Consider the following 15,979-nt stretch of genomic DNA (forward strand, 5'->3'; position numbering starts at 1 on the left):
TAAGGTCTTCAGGAGTGCCCCCTGCACTCCAAAAGACCTCAGCCTCCTCAGCATGTAGCATCTGTTCTGACCTTCCTGTAAAGAGCATTAGTATTATGAGTCCAGTACAGTTTATGGTTCACGCCAACACCCAGGTACTCAAAAGAGTCCACTATCTCCACATCAGTTCCCTGGATGTTCACCTGTGTTGGTGAGGTGGGTCTGCGCCTCTGAAAGGACTTCACAGATGTGGTATGCACAGACAAATGGACAGTTATCTCAGGGGCAAAATGGACACATTAGATTAAACATGTCGAAGTATAGTTTTCTGTTTCGAGCGTCATTCCTTTAAAGCTACTATCCAACAAGTGGAGTTCGCTTAAGGGCAAAAGAGCCGGGGTCCACTAAGCTGTTTAACTGCCAACAGGGTGCGGTAACTTTAACAAATCTTCATCGGTAAGATTTTAACTTTATCCACAGTGTAGAAGTATGGAAACATCTTCTCAGTGAAGGTGTGTGTGAAGATGTGTATCTGTGTGTTGGTGTCCAGATCCCAGAAGGACAGCTTTCCTCTGTCCCAGTCCAGATTGACTCTGATCCTCTGGAGCTTCTTCTGGACCGAGAGAACCATGTCAGGAGCTGGTGGAGACCGTGCTAAGTATTTACGCCCGGAGAACCAGAGAACCAACCATCCAGACTGCATGAGACTTTTCCTCTGGACAGACTCTGCTATCACACCGACCTCCCAGTCTTTACTGTCTCCAACATCAACATCCCAGCTGTGGTTCCCTGAGTTAAAGCCCTCTGAACTCAGGACACAATGCCAAGATCTGAACCTCTCTGGGTTATCAGGAAGCTGCTGCTCCTCTCCTAAAGTCCCACTGGTCAGATCTTCAGACAGGATGAGTTCTGAACCAGCGGTGTTTGGGTCCAGGATGAGAGGAGTGTAGGAGACCATGTTCTTCATGTTGCTCCAGATGTTGAAGGCCAGGTTGCCCAGATGTTTGGCCTGGTCTATCAGAGCTCCTGAGGGCAGCTGTGGATCCTCCAGCAGGGGGCAGCGCTGCACTCTTTCCACTGCAGCCTTGCAGTTGTGCAGGAATGAGACGTTTTCAGCTCTCAGCTGCTCCTCTGTGGCTCTGACTGTGTCTGAAAGAGCTGCTATCTCTCTTCTCAGAGCCTCCATCTTCTCCTTCATCATCCCACTCTTCCGCTCCTCTTCCTCCCTTAGTGCAGTCAGCCTGGCCTCCTCTTCATCTGCTAGAAACTGATGAATCTTCTTAAACTGTTCCTTAATCAGCCTCTCTGTGCGTTGGGCCTGGACCTTAATGTGTTCTGCTGTATGATCAAACTCCTCTAGAACTTTCTTCCTGAGCTCCAGTTTCTTCTTTAGAGGTTTCAGAGTCTCCTGAAGGTTCTTCTTGTGTTGCTGAGCAGCTTCATCGATGGGTCTGAATCTGTGCTTGACGTGTTTCTCTGAATCTCTGCAGACGAGACACACTGGCTGCTGATGGTCCAGACAGAAGAGTTTGAGTTTCTCAGAGTGCAGGCTGCAGAGATCCTCTGAAGCTCTCTGGTCTCTCTGCTGTAAGAAGGTCTCACAGAGGTTCTTCAGAACCAGATTACAGGGTGGTTCAAATTTAGATGATCTCTTACAAACTGGACACTCTTGTGCTGGTTTCTCTTTCCACCAGTTCTTCACACACTTCTTACAGAAGCTGTGGCTACATGACAGAAGAACCGGATCTTGAAAGACATCCTGACAGACCGGACAGCAGAGATCCTCCTCTGATCTGGAAGCCATTTAGTCTCTGAGTAAAGCTGAAAACACAGCAGACAGATGATCGTTAAACCAGGAAATCAGTTTCCCTCCCGCAGAAACTTTCTTCTCTTTCACTTTGATCTTGTTGTGTTTCCACCTGCAGCAGTCTGTGTTTCAGCGTCTCGGTCCCTCAGCTCTCTCTGTTATCCTCGTTCAGTGTTGGTCTGCCCTGAGTAGCTGATGAAGAAGATGATGAGGGTGATTCTTATGGTGTACTTTCGATGAGTCTCTGACACTTTCTAAACTGGTTCCTGCTTCTTTTTTTTTTAGAGGTTTCCTGTTTTAATCAGTCTCGAGGCAGATATGTGACGCCCTCTAGAGGATTCTCAGTTGGTTCAGTATTAGAAAAGTTCTGCAGCTGACCATCTTTTTCTAATATTTCAGTTTATTCAAGTTTAGGTGAAAATTTATTTTCCCTCTGTCATAAAGTTTTTGGAGGATCTCCACTAACAACTCACATTTCATGTTCTGTGTTCTTGTTTTTTTTTGTTAGATTGACACCCTCTAGAGGTCAAGGTGGTGTTGAGGAAATCTCCTCCTTCCTGGAGGATCTTGCTCTGGAGATTGCTGTGGTCGGTCTTTAGCTCCCCCAACCAGTTATTGGTCTCAGGTGATGCCTCCTTCTCTCTGACGCTCCTGCAGTACCATTCAGGTTCAACTCTGTGAGCGTCTAGTTTCCTGTTATTACCCTGCCACTGAGAGCAGACCTTAGATGGTGTGGTGGAAAATATATTGGTTGTACCCCTGGCTTCTGCTTCTCCAGTGTATCTTTTTAGGCGTGCAGCCAGAGCTGGAAAGCCTTAGTTGGTTGTCTCTGGAGCTTCTGGTTTGGACAGGTTGTAGGATTATCTCAGGCCTCTTTCTTCAAAGACGCCTTTGTCCTGATTGCTGGTCAGTTTCTCTCCATGCTGCTTTGATTTTTGCTTCGAGCGTCCACCTCCAGGAGAAACACTTTACCTATCCAGGTATCTCAACCAACACTATTGGTATTCATATAGCAGCTCTCTGATGTTCTCAGTAGGTGTTCTGCATCATTTACATCTACCAATGTATTATCAGAGGGTCCTTTGTTACTCATCTTTGGCAAAGGCTAAAGGTCCAGGGTTCCCAGTTCAGTTATGATCTCGTAAGTCAGCTGCCCTTGAAGCTCCTCCTGAAAACCATGTGGACCACGTTTATACTTGGTTAACTTTCTGGGGAAAACTAGGGCCCATCAGTTGAGAAATGTGGCGTATGAGTAGAATGTAGAAATGGGATGAACGAGTGGAACGTCGGTCCTGGGAGCGTCATGCACACCTAGACAGTCTGGGACACAAGGTCATCAGATAGCAGCCAAGTGGTGACACATTATTTTACTGACCACATGTTAGGAAGCGTACAGCCAGTGCATGGGCGTGTACCTAGACTTCTTTATAATGTTTGAGAAATGATCAGTCGGGGCTCTTGCCACATTCATTGCCGTTGCGTCATGTTCGATCAGGAGCCCATCAGCGCTGATGTGTCTGTAAACGATTCCTCTGCCTTTTAGATTAAATATGGTAAAATATAGTTACGGTTTGAAGAGTCTTTTTTATTACTACAGAAGTCTACAATGCAAACACCACATTATCAGATAAAAGAACCAGGGGAAGCCGAGAGCTTTTTCCAAAGTGCGCATTTAAAAACCTTTTGAAAGGTCTGTCTGTAAATTCACAGTCCTCTGCTGTCGTTGTTAACGGTGTTTATTAGTTGATTCTCCAGCAGGGGTCCCTGTTTCACCATATATTGAACATGGCAGTGGAGCGCTTGTATTTTTCATCTCAAAGCTATTCATCTGCTTTAGACGTCATGTTTTTGATACAGAATATTTCCCTCACTAAGAGAAGTAATAAACAATGTCTATTTTAGTCTATGCTTCTTTTTCTAGATGATTTTATCCTGCTGAAAACTCAATGGGCATATTTCCCCCCTCATGAAACAGGATTCTGTTCATATTCCTGAGGAAATGAATGAATTCATCATTTATTCAAACAATAATTCACACTCATTATTTCTTTTCTAAATGATTTACATGTTTGAAACAGCTTTGAAAAATGGCTTTTAATTTATATTGTATGTTCAAACAAATACTTTTCATGCAGCATGAAAACATACATATATGCTTTTTTGCTTATACAGAATAGTCTTTCCAGCAAGGCTAATACCTTGGAATCACTATAGCCAAGCTTTTAAACATGTCATTATGATTTGGCAGAATCACTCAACCATTAAACAATTTAAGCTGCACACTTGTTAGTGCCCTGATGATAAATGACAATGCTCTGATGTGTTCTTTCCTCTCTGATCGTCTATAATATGCTGGATCTCCTCTTTTTGTCATTTTGTCTTTGCTCCCCAGTTGCCGCACAACCTTATTGTGCGGCAACTGGGTTCAGATAATGCAGAGAGGCAATGTAAAAAAGAAAGAAAGAAAGAAAGAAAGAAAGAAAGAAAGAAAGAAAGAAAGAAAGAAAGAAAGAAAGAAAGAAAAAAGTAAGCATCATGTAAGCACGTCAACAACAGGGTTTAATTGTGTCTGTGAGCTGAGCTGAGTGGAAGTTGCATCATTAAAGGAAGCAGATTTTACTTTGCGGCAGAGGGTTTCATTACATTTGATGTGACGCAACTTGTGTGTCTTGCTTGATTTGATGTCACATCAAAAACAGTCAAAATATTCAACATTTTGAACTATAAAACCCTACATGTAAAACCATGCACTAAACTGCTACAGAGTTATTACTTTGTCAGAGAGAGACAAGCACAGCCATAGGACATTAAAATATTGCACATGTCAGTGCAAACCTTTTTTTATTTATTTGTGAAAGAAATTCAGAAATTGGCAGATGTAGTCTAGCCTCGTGAGACCATCCTGATCTCGCGAGCTTTCAAGGTTTCACTCGCAGATCAGTCTGGCTACTCTCCGTTAAAGAAAATTTGGAGCCGTTCACCAAACAAACGTCCAATCAGCGTTGGCTTTGAGGCGGGTTGAGGTGTGACGCAACGGGAAGCGCGACAGTTCAGTCTAAAGAACATGGCGGCTTCAGCCGATGAAACTAGCGTTAGCGTGGCTATCGAGCAAGTTTTATAGGAATTACAGAGTATTTCTCTGCTGAGCTAACGAGCCTTTACCTGCAGCAGCAAGAGTAGCTTGGCTTGTGGTTGTGTTTTCGTCCTCGCTCTGTTACGAGCCACGACGAATCTGATTGGTTTATTTGGCCCGTCTATCACCAACATAGGCCAATCAGCTAACCAGTATTTTCGCCCCTTCCCAAAATTACTTCAACGGAAGGTTTCCAGATGGATATGTGGAGAAAATCTATCTGGCGGAGTCAGGTAAGATGTAGTCTGGAGGCTACTCAGAATTCGGCATGGTGACCAAGGAGTTGTCCCAAAGATGCCCAGCACTATGGAGGCCAATGCAAATGGCGACGCAGTTCAGGAGACTGCCGGCAAAAGAAATCTGGAGGTCTGCAGCGAAGGATGTCTGGGAGCTAGCCGCTGCGAAGGAGATCCAAAAAGCAATTAGCAGTGAAGAAGGTCTGGAGGTGAGTGGCAGAAGAACCCAGAAGGCTGGCAGACGACATGAAGCCCCCGAAAGCTGGCGGCGGCAGAGATGAAGCCTAAGAAGCCGACCACAGAACCTGAGAGAACTTATGACAGAGCTCTGAAGAAGAAGATGAAGGCAAGCCCTCCTTGACCCCCTGGTTGGAAAACTTGGGATTTAGAGAAGGAGACATGCTCACCTTGACCCTTCTTCATAGACCTTGGGAACAGCAAGATGATGCAGGTCCACCTAGACACCCTGGTCAGAGAACACTGGAGCATGAAGCAATTTGTTCTTCAACCCCTCTGAGAACTTGGGAAAAGGATTGTGAAGCTAGAGTGGAATTGAAGAAACCTGAACAGGAGGTCCAGATGACAAAAATGAAGATGATGGAGTCAGGGAGATCAATGGCGATGATGAAGATGATGGAGCTAGGAGTATAGATGAAGACGATGATAATGATGATGTTTGAGCAGGGGTTGTCGATAGCAACAACAATGATGATAAAGCCAAAGAAGCAAATGACAAAGATGGTGATGAAGCCAGGTATGCAAACAGTGACAATGGTGATGATAATGATGGAACCAGGAATGTAGTTGAGGACAATGATGACGACGACTAAGCAGGAAGTAAGCATTTTGACAATGAAGATGATGGAGCCAGGGGTGTAGATGAAGAGGATAATGATAATGTTGAGTCCATAGAAGCGGCGGCATGTGGTGGACTGCTGGGTGTTTCTGAAAGGCCAGCAGGAGGCACTTGAGAGGACTGACCTCTGAAGTATGGAGGAAATCAGGATCAGGCTCTGTGGCTCTCAAATATCACGAAGTGGGCTCCAGAGCCTGCTCCAGAATGAGTGAGAGGAAGATGATGGAGAGTGTGCAGGTGAAGCTGTGGTAGTGGAAAAGTGAGTTGGAACCTCTGGGAATGGAGTGGAAGCATCAGCCAGATCCTCTGAGACTGGAGAGGAGGCCGTATTTAAATGCCTTCAATTTCCAGGGGTCACAGTACAAGGTGTTATCAAAAAAGTTTATAACATTCCACACTATGGAAAGAAATGCTGAGGAAAAATGGAATTAAGTCAAAAGAGTCTTTTGGAGAAACATTTAACCCCAAGAACGGCAACTCCACATTGGCGTTGGTGAGAGCTTAGGGGACGTTTTTCAACCAATGGCACAGAATCTGTAATCAGAGTAAAAAAGAATCTTAATGTTTTGCAGTGGCTCAGCCAGGGTCTGGACTTGAATCAGAGAGACAATCTATGGAGGGAGCTAAAGATTAGGGTGATAGCAAAGAGGCCTTCCAACCTCAAAAACTTGGAACCCATTGCCAAAGAGGAATGTCAACAGACACCAACAGAGACAGGAAAAAACAACAACCTGGAAGTTTTTTTTTTTCTTGCTGAAATAGCCGATAAAGATTTTTCATTGGTTATTGAGAAGGATATATATAATTTTGGACATTGCCTCTTTTGTTCAAATTAAAAAAAATGTTTTTGTTCCACAACGATCCTCTTGTACATTGTCCTATCATCATTTTGGAAATGCCTGTGTCATTTGCTATCAGAAACTAACTTATTGGTTAAATGAAGCTAAGTTTAAATCTAATTCCGAAAAGAACATGAATATATCTGGCCTTTGTTGTATATTTTTTTATTTAATTCCAAAATACTGTACATTTTTAATTGCTCCTAAGCAAACAATTTCCCCAAAACACAACACTTATTTTTAAATTTATATGGCCTGACCTTTCAGAGTCCTTGAAACCAGGAAGTTTTTGTCATCGAGATGACATTTCTTCTCATGAAATGACCTTTTGTTATCTTTTCATTGTTTTTTAAGCAAAACCATGACATATGCTGCTAATTGTCTTCTGTTTAACTACTATGATTATATGTCACATCTGTTAAAAGATGTGACATACGTATATTTATAGTCGTTATATATAGCCTTATATTTGGACTAGAGCAAATGCCAGCAAATACTTCAGTAAATACCAGCAGCTTTAAGTGATAATTTTTCTTAAAATTTTCATGTTTATTACTTATAAATGCAGAACCAGCAAAATAAAAAAAATTAAAAAAGCATATCCATTCTGACCTTAGCAGATGAAAGATAACATTTGATTAAATATTCCATAAAGCTTGTTAAAATGTAAGACACAATAGTCATATAGCGGAATTAGTTCAAACCAGATCCTAAGGAAACAATTCAATTCAATTCAATTCAATTCAATTCAATTCAATTCAATTCAATTCAATTCAATTCAATTAAATTTTATTTATATAGTGCCAATTCATGAAACGTTTTATCACAAGGCACTTTCCAAAGTCAAATTCAATCAGATTATACAGATTGGATCAGATTATACAGATTGGTCAAAAGATCTTCCTATCTAAGGAAACCCAGCAGATTGCATCAAGTCTTGACAAGCAGCATTCACTCCTAAAGGAGCGTAGAGCCGCAGGGGACAGTCGTCTGCATTGTCCATGGTTTTGCAGCAATCCCTCATACTGAGCATGCATGAAGCGACAGTGGAAAGAAAAACTCCCCTGTAATGGAAAGGAGACCCAGGCTCAGTATGAACGGTCATCTGCCTCGACCAACTGGGGGTCAGAGAAGACAGAGCAGAGACACAACAAGACAGACAAAACAGAACACCAGACCAGGTGTACCTTCAATGAAGAAAATAAAAAATTAAAATGACAGAGAACACTAAGGTAAAACATGAAATAATAATCAAGCAATGCAAAACTGGAGAACAGTAGAACTGAATAGAGTGAGAAAAATAGCCCCTGATGTCCTCCAGTAGCCTAAGCCTATAGCAGCATAACTATAGAGGTAGCTCAGGGTAACATAAGACACTCTATAACTATAAGCTTTGTCACAAAGGAAAGTATTAAGCCTAGTCTTAAAAGTAGACAGGGTGGAGCCTGATAGCTAAAGGATCTGCCTCCCATTCTACTTTTAGAGACTCTAGGAACCACCAGAAGACCTGCAGTCTGAGAGTGAAGTGCTCTGTTAGGAACATACGGGGTAATCAGAGCTCTGATGTATGATGGAGCTTGATTATTAAGGGCTTTATATGTGAGAAAGAGAATTTCAAATTCTATTCTTGATTTAACAGGAAGCCAATGAAGGGAAGCTAAAACTGGAGAAATATGATCCCTCTTTTTGATTTTCATCAGAACTCTTGCAGCAGCATTTTGAAAAATCCACGTGAGAGAAGGCATGCTCACGTTCACTCAGGCGGCAGACACACTACACATTTGGATCTCATCCCACTGTCAAGGGAAATCAATCATCACATATTTCAGCAAACACTATTATGCAGTTTGACAATAGTGAGATATAAAAACCTTACTAATTGCACCCATTAAGCAGAGATATAAATATTTTCATCGATATTGCAAACCTGCATACTATAAAGAGAGTCTGTACCTTGCAATACATTCCTACATAATCCGAAGGGAATATAGTTGTATAAAAATAACACACACCAGTGAAGTGCATCTTGTCGACAACAGGAAAATCTTTAAAACATATAATTTGTTCAGCTGACTTGTCTTGCAGCATAGTCTGAGTGATTGCTCATGTACTGGCACAGTCCCCACATTCTTTTGTGACTCACTTTTGTGTTGTAGTTTAATTAGCACTGATGTTTTAGGACTGTGTAGAACAGTTAAGGGTGTACATTTGCCATTGTATAATTGCTTTAAATTATATTCTTCAAAATCTCCATTTAGCTGATTCTGCTGTCGTTTTCATTTCTGGAATTCATTTTAGAAAAGTGCAAAAGTAGTCCTGCAGAAAGTGCATTTCCACTTGCATATTGGCATATGCTTGTTTAAAATTCCTGATAAAAATTAAATGAAATGTCTCATTTACTCCCCTCATCTTCTTCTTACAGGTAAAAGCTTGGAGTTTAAAGAAAAATCTAAACTGTATTACTTAGAGTGCAAAGGCTGTTTCAATCTACAGCTCATATTTGTATAAGTAACATTTTCAGTGATGATGGACTCAAATTCTTATATTTTCCAATGAATAAACAGCATATAATAAAGCGAGACACTATTTCTCTGGGCTCTAAACAGATTACAGTGAAAAGTGTCTAAAATGAAAATAGAAAACCTGACTAGATAACAAGAAATGAAATGTATAAAATAAGTGAACTAATTAAAGCACATATTCCTAACAGCAGATGAGGAATCTAACAGGTTGATGTAGAAAGCTAAATTGCAGTCTGATCATTCTGTTTTGGTGCAGTATGCCTAATGGCAGCAGTTTCAACATTTCATAGGGAGGGTGTTAGATGTTTCCCACAATGTTCAGAGGCTTGCTCCTGCAGCAGCTCAGACCCAAGAGAAAGAGGAGGCACTCTCTGATGGCCTTTTCCGCTCTGCTCACTGTCCACTGCAGGGCTCTTTTGTCTGCTATATATTACTGCAGGTTCATATGAGCTTGCTGAAAATCCGTGTATGCACTCTACTTGGGTTGGTAGAATCCAAGTGAGGACTGTAACACAGAAGATAAGGATAAACTGAGAAAGCTTTAATTTTCAGAAATATTCAGTCCACGGTATGTGCTCGGCACATAAGGTCAATATGTGGTCAAAGGTTTTGTGTTCAACCTGTCATTGATTTATTTATTAAATGTTATTCTTGTAAGTGGTTAAGTAGCAGCAGCTGGACTGCTGCTCCTGTTTCTCGAGGACCCTTCGCCTCTCATCCAAAAGGCTTCTTCAGTTCTTCAGAGGGAAACTGAAGGGTGGACGTGGCACTCATGATGTCATCCTTAAGTGAGTCTTTTGAAGCTGACATGCAGTACATCAACACACTCTCAAGCATAGCTCTGTCGTATGACTTGAGAAGGCTGGTGGGCAGGGATACTTTTTCTCTAGTTTCTTCAGACCTGGTGAGATCATCACATCTATTCACAGAGGAACTTCGTGCTTTCCTTTCTCTCTCTGCTGCATGGCAACTAATGTTATTATTATTACTACTACTACTACTATTATTATTATTATTATTATTATTATTATTATTATTATTTTTATTATGTTGAAGGGTTTTTGCTCAGGTCGCAACCTTCCTGAAGTTCATAATCATCTCCTTCATTTTGCTGACATTGAACACAATATAAATGTTTTAATGAAGAAAAACATTCTGAAATGGCGATGGTATGCTCACACATCTTCCACCCAGCAAAACAATACAAATTTAGCCTAGAATATGAGATTTTACAGTGCAATCACTGATCTGAGTACACAGTTAACATCCTCTGTGTTCCTAGCTAGTGCAACAAGGCTATGGCCGAGGGTTTAAATGTTATTGCATAATAGATCCACTGTTCTTTAAACCTCTCTTCAAGTACTTCTCTTATGAATGCTGCCTGTTGGTAAATGTGGGATCTTTTCCTTTTCATGTTGCAATTTTAATATGAGTGTTGCAAAAACCTTTGGCTCTAATCATTGAAGTGTTGGATGAATGGCGTTGCAAGAATATACAGTGGGTACAAAAAGTCAACATACCCTTGTTAAAATGATAAATCAAAACGTGACTCATTTTTTTTATTTTATTTTTTACCTTGATTACATTTATCCCGTGTTATTCAATTGAAAAATAACCAGTTGGAGTGAAACATGTAAAAATAACCATACTGAAACTATCTGGATGGGTAATTGCGCACATCCTAAAGTGATAATTTGTTGAGACATTTCTTGTGTTTAGGATGTTTACAGTTTTTGTGAATGAAGACAGCTGTGTTACACCCTGAGTACAAGATGATTTATTGTAAAGTTACTGACCCGGGCTCAGTGGATGGCCATGGTTTTCTTCAACCATTTGATTTGATTGCTAATTGTAAAGGTTTCAATTATCCAAAGAATGTTCTGAGAAGAAATTACTCTGTTTTCAATAGCCTCTGGAAAGAACACATGATTACTGGGTTCTCACTGCGTCTTGTGCGGCCATTAAAGAGACTAATGTTACCTAAAGTCCCACAGCAGTCTCCTGTGCTCTCCACATGTCGGGATTAAGGAGTAGTGTTGAAAGACAGATGCCTTCCTTATCTTTTACAGAAAAGTTCCAGGCCTGGCTAAAATGTTGACAAATGTGTTATGGTCTTATGAAATCAAACTTGAACGCTTAGGATACGATTCCACAAGCAAAGTTTGACAAGAACTCATCCATCGCACATAAGTACAGTAAAATATGGGGGTGGCAGCATCATGCTTGGGGAGGTTGCTTTTCTTCTGGATGAGCTTGACTTTTTGTCAAGTTCGGTGATGCTATAATCAGTTCTAGATTACAAGTAGGGTTTGACCCAAGACTATTTGATCTTTTTTTCACATTATGAAAAAATTGGCATTTTAAAAGGAGGGTGTGAAGACTCTTTATATTCACTGAAAGTAGATAACTCCATGTCAAGTACAAATAGATACATTTATATGGATTGGTATTTAGGGGAAAAGCTACACAGACGCATGCAGTCTGCTTTTAGGAATAGAAGCCAATGAATGCTTGCACCTTCTTGAAATGAAGCCCGAGTATCACCTGCTCATACTGAGTGCATGGACAGTGTTTGCAGCATTGGGACGTCGTCCTTCCAACTGGAAATGATGACAGACAGCTATTCTGTTGGCCACAGACGGCGAAGCGGCGGCTTTTGGATTGGTCTTCAGACTGGAGTGGCAGCAGGTGTGCTGGCTGGGAGTGGGTGGTGTTGAAAGCAATGGTGGCAAACAGCAGATCTGTCTGGAAAAAAAATCATGTAATCTGATGGAACTTGTTGCAGCTGCTAAAACAGGTCAAGGAAAGAAGAGAAACTGATGCTGATGGAGTCTAAGTGTTTGGTATCAATGCATATCATTTCAAATATCATGTATTATTTAGTGCTTTGCAAATGTATGGTATTGATATAACATTCATATCAAACTCTTCAATGTTACATACAATGTGTTTTATTTGGATTTAATGAACTACATTAACACAAGCTAACACATAGCTGTGAAAGGAAAGAGTGTTGGGCCCTGTCTTGGGATCAGTTTACTGAACTGTACACAGGAAACAAAAGAAATTGGTACAAACATTCAATCCCAGAATGCACAGTACCAACCCGTTTTGATTTGCTTTGCTTCTGGCACTAATAGGCCACTGAGCCCAATGTTGCAAATGTTATTATTATTATTTTTTAAGTTGATGAGTGGTAGTGTCACTTTATTCCTGCAGTGTAAGCTCATTCCGTTTAATCAATTTTTTCCCTTCATCTCCTCTCATTAACTTGATGTCCACATAGTCCTCTGTTATGTTTGGTGCTAGAGCTCAAGCTAAAAGCTGTGCTAACAGTAAGACAGGAGTCACCATCAGTTCTGTTGCGTTTACAACACAGCTCATTCTGTTTATGCTACGATCTCCCATAGAACGTCCCCACTGCTCATACACACATTAATATGTGTATTAATGGTAATTAAAGGTACACTTGGGACTTAGAGGGGTTGCTAAGTAGCAATGCAGCTGCTTTTTTTCTTTGCTGTTAAGCTGAGCTACTGATTCCATATATGACGTCAACACATTGTAAGTCTATTTATTCGCCAACTCGTCACTCCATAAACGTTTTTCTCTGCCATCTTAGTACTCTAATCCCTTCATTTAGTCAATCACTGTAATGGCCAGTTAATGCAATATTAAGAATCTGAAATATTGCTGATTTCTTTTTCAGCAAATTATTTTTGTTACATGATCTTATTGAAATAGTGTTTTATTTTCTCATTTTTGCATTTTGAACCAGCAGCTGTTGGTCAGCTTTTAAAGCTGATTTGGCCTCACTACCGATTCCTCGAAACCAACCTTGGTTCTCAAGCATACATGTTAGCATTGAAGTGTAATAGCACTGCATTGTTTTATTGGATCCACCTTTATTTTAACTTGTTCCTTTTTACTATTTCTTGTAGCTTACTAACTTTCCCTATTCTTTTATTTTATTTTTTCTTAGTAATGAAATTGAATATTACAAGCCTCATGAAAGAGTTTGTTGAATCTTGATGCTTTGATCTTGAAGCTGGAGTCTTTTGCTGATAAATTGTTTGTGCTTATTCTGTATATGTGTGCAGGGCTTGTTGTTTTATCCCAGAGGGCAAATTCACTCTCTTATCCATTGTTCTATAATAACACACCTCACCACGCAGGTATCTAGAAACAATGACTCGCAGAGACTGAGAGCAGCTTGGCTATTATTTCGTGATAATCAAGTAATTCCCTGACTTGGTAATTTTGATTAAAATGACTAACTTTCATAATAACTGCCTTTGCCATTTCTTAATAGTTATTCATAGCCAAACCAAACCTATTGTTGCACACCAGATGAAAAATGTATATATTATCCATTCATATTTTTATTTTGTTTGTGTTGGTCTAACACCTAAAATACCAATAACTACTTTAAAGTTCATGATAGTAACCTGACAAAATGTGAAAAGGTTAAATGAATATAAATGTCTTTGCAAGGCACAATAAAATGTATGTTTAGAATTTGACAGCGACGAAACCCACATGAAAAAAGATCTGGCACTACAAAAAGGCTGAGCATCTCCTCTTCTCATTAGCATCTCTTATCGACCCACCCAGCCAACTGCAATCAGTGACGATCAGCGGAGGCAGGAAGACCGAAGGATGAGGGGAAGAGGCAACGGGTAAACTTCCTGTGGAATGTGGCTGCTTCTCTCGCAAAGGAAGAGGGGTAGCATTTAACCCTGTTTCTTCTCTTTAATTGTTTTTGGTCACAGAACACTAGGAGAGAATACTTCCCTGTGTTAGTAAACAGAGATGGTCATTTCTGAAGTTAGGACATTTTGAGGAACGAGGAAATAACAGAGATGATGAAGTTCTGAGTGAATAAGTAAGAAAACCTTTTTTTTTTTTTTTTTTAGTTTCTCTCATGTTAGAAAAGTTCCATTAATAAAAATAGTTATCTTTGTTTGTCGTTGCAACATTTGTGCTCAGTGAAATTTGTGCTCTGCATTTAACCCATCCCTCAGGGGGCAGTGGTCCGCCACTGCACAGCGCCGGGGAAGCATTCTGGGCCCAAGTGTCTTTCTCAGAGACCTAGAGTGGCAGTCTGTGGGATTCAAACCGAGGAACTTGCAGCCTTCTCAGGACCCAAGTGCCCTACTCTAACCACTAGGCCACCGCTAGTGGTTTCAGATAATAAACAGAAACATCTCAATACGTTAACGTACAAATGAAAGTGTATATATTTTGTTAACTATGTTCAAAATTAAAAGTCACATCTTACATGGATTCGGGTTTCTTAACACCTCTGGTGAGTTGTTCAGACATCACCATCTCCATTAAACTGTTCAGCAGTGGAAATATGAAGTTCTCTAAACTTTCCTGCTAATGGCTGCAATGACTTAGGACTTAATAAAACCCAGTGGACGAACGTCATCACTGACCGTGGAAGCGTCATCCAGCAAATTGTATTCTGTGCCCGTCTTTAATTTGTTTTTAAATTAAATGCGAAAAAAACCCAACAACTTTCATCTGAAAAAAATCACACTTTCTCCTGCTGTTTTTTTGAGCCTATAAAACCATCTTCTGTTTCTTCCCCTATCCCATCTTTACTGCTATTCTTTCTTCCGTTTTTGATTTATGATGCTCCTCTCTGATTTAGTTACTTCTCGTTGGGTGGATTGCAACCCTTGTGTCGCCAACTTCTGTACAAGAGTGTCCTCGTGCTGTGAAATGTCAATCATCTGGGGGTCTTCTGATGAAGACAGTGGATCCAATGACCTCAGCAGGGGGCGAAGACGGTTGAGGATCTTCATCAGATTCGAAGGTCTTCATCCGATGTGATGCTAGTACTACTGGTCTGTAGCTGCTGAGGTGTATACATTTCCTGATACAGTGAACCCCTCTGAAGTCTGATTGGACCCCAGGTGCCCTCCAGTGTGCAGGTCTATAAAGGTTGGAACTCCAGACATTTTGAATTGAGAAAGTTTGCTGGATGGGAAGGGAAACGTCTTCAGCTTCAGAACAGAAGTCCAGTTGTGTTATTTTTTAACCTTTTACCTGGGTGTTCACCTGAACAACAAACTGGACTGGAGTAAGAACTGATGCTCTTTACAGGAAGGGTCAGAGCAGACTCTACCTGCTGATGAGGCTGAGGTCTTTTGGAGTGGTAAGGGGCGCTCCTGAGATCTTCTTTGACTCTGTGGTGGCATCAGCCATCTTCTATGGTGTGGTCTGTAAGAGCAGAGGTTTATCTGTAGCTGAGAGGAAGCGGCTGGATAAACTCATTGGGGAGCCAGCTCTGTCCTGGGATGTCCCCTGGACCCAATGCAGGTGGTGGGAGACAGATGGACTGTAAGAAAAATCATATGGACATTGTCTCCCACCCCATGCATGGAGTTGGTGATGGACAGGAGGCATCGCCAAAGAACATCATGCCCAGAGTCAAACAGGGTAATGGCTGATAAGTCATTTTCTCCCAAGTCCAAGTATTTTCTTTTCACCTGTTTCAAGTCCAACTCATCACTTAATTCTGAGATAAGCATAAAAAAAAACATTTTCTCATTGAATGCAGGTCATTTAGTCTGTTGAAAGCACTACATTGTTGTAA

General features: G+C 40.8%; 1 protein-coding gene across 1 annotated transcript; it reads right to left on the reverse strand.

Moving 5' to 3' along the window:
* Positions 1 to 418: 418 nt before the first annotated feature.
* On the reverse strand, positions 419 to 1,979 carry LOC105926828 (nuclear factor 7, brain-like). The gene is made up of 2 exons (XM_036143891.1): positions 1,899 to 1,979; positions 419 to 1,800 (listed from the first exon to the last, which is right to left on the reverse strand). Exon 2 carries the CDS (start codon positions 1,781 to 1,783, stop codon positions 419 to 421), a length of 1,365 nt encoding a protein of 454 aa, XP_035999784.1. The 5' UTR covers positions 1,784 to 1,800; positions 1,899 to 1,979.
* Between the last annotated feature and the right edge of the window lie 14,000 nt (positions 1,980 to 15,979).

The sequence above is a fragment of the Fundulus heteroclitus genome, chromosome 12 (assembly GCF_011125445.2).
Source record: "Fundulus heteroclitus isolate FHET01 chromosome 12, MU-UCD_Fhet_4.1, whole genome shotgun sequence".
Classification (NCBI taxonomy): Eukaryota; Metazoa; Chordata; class Actinopteri; order Cyprinodontiformes; family Fundulidae; genus Fundulus; species Fundulus heteroclitus.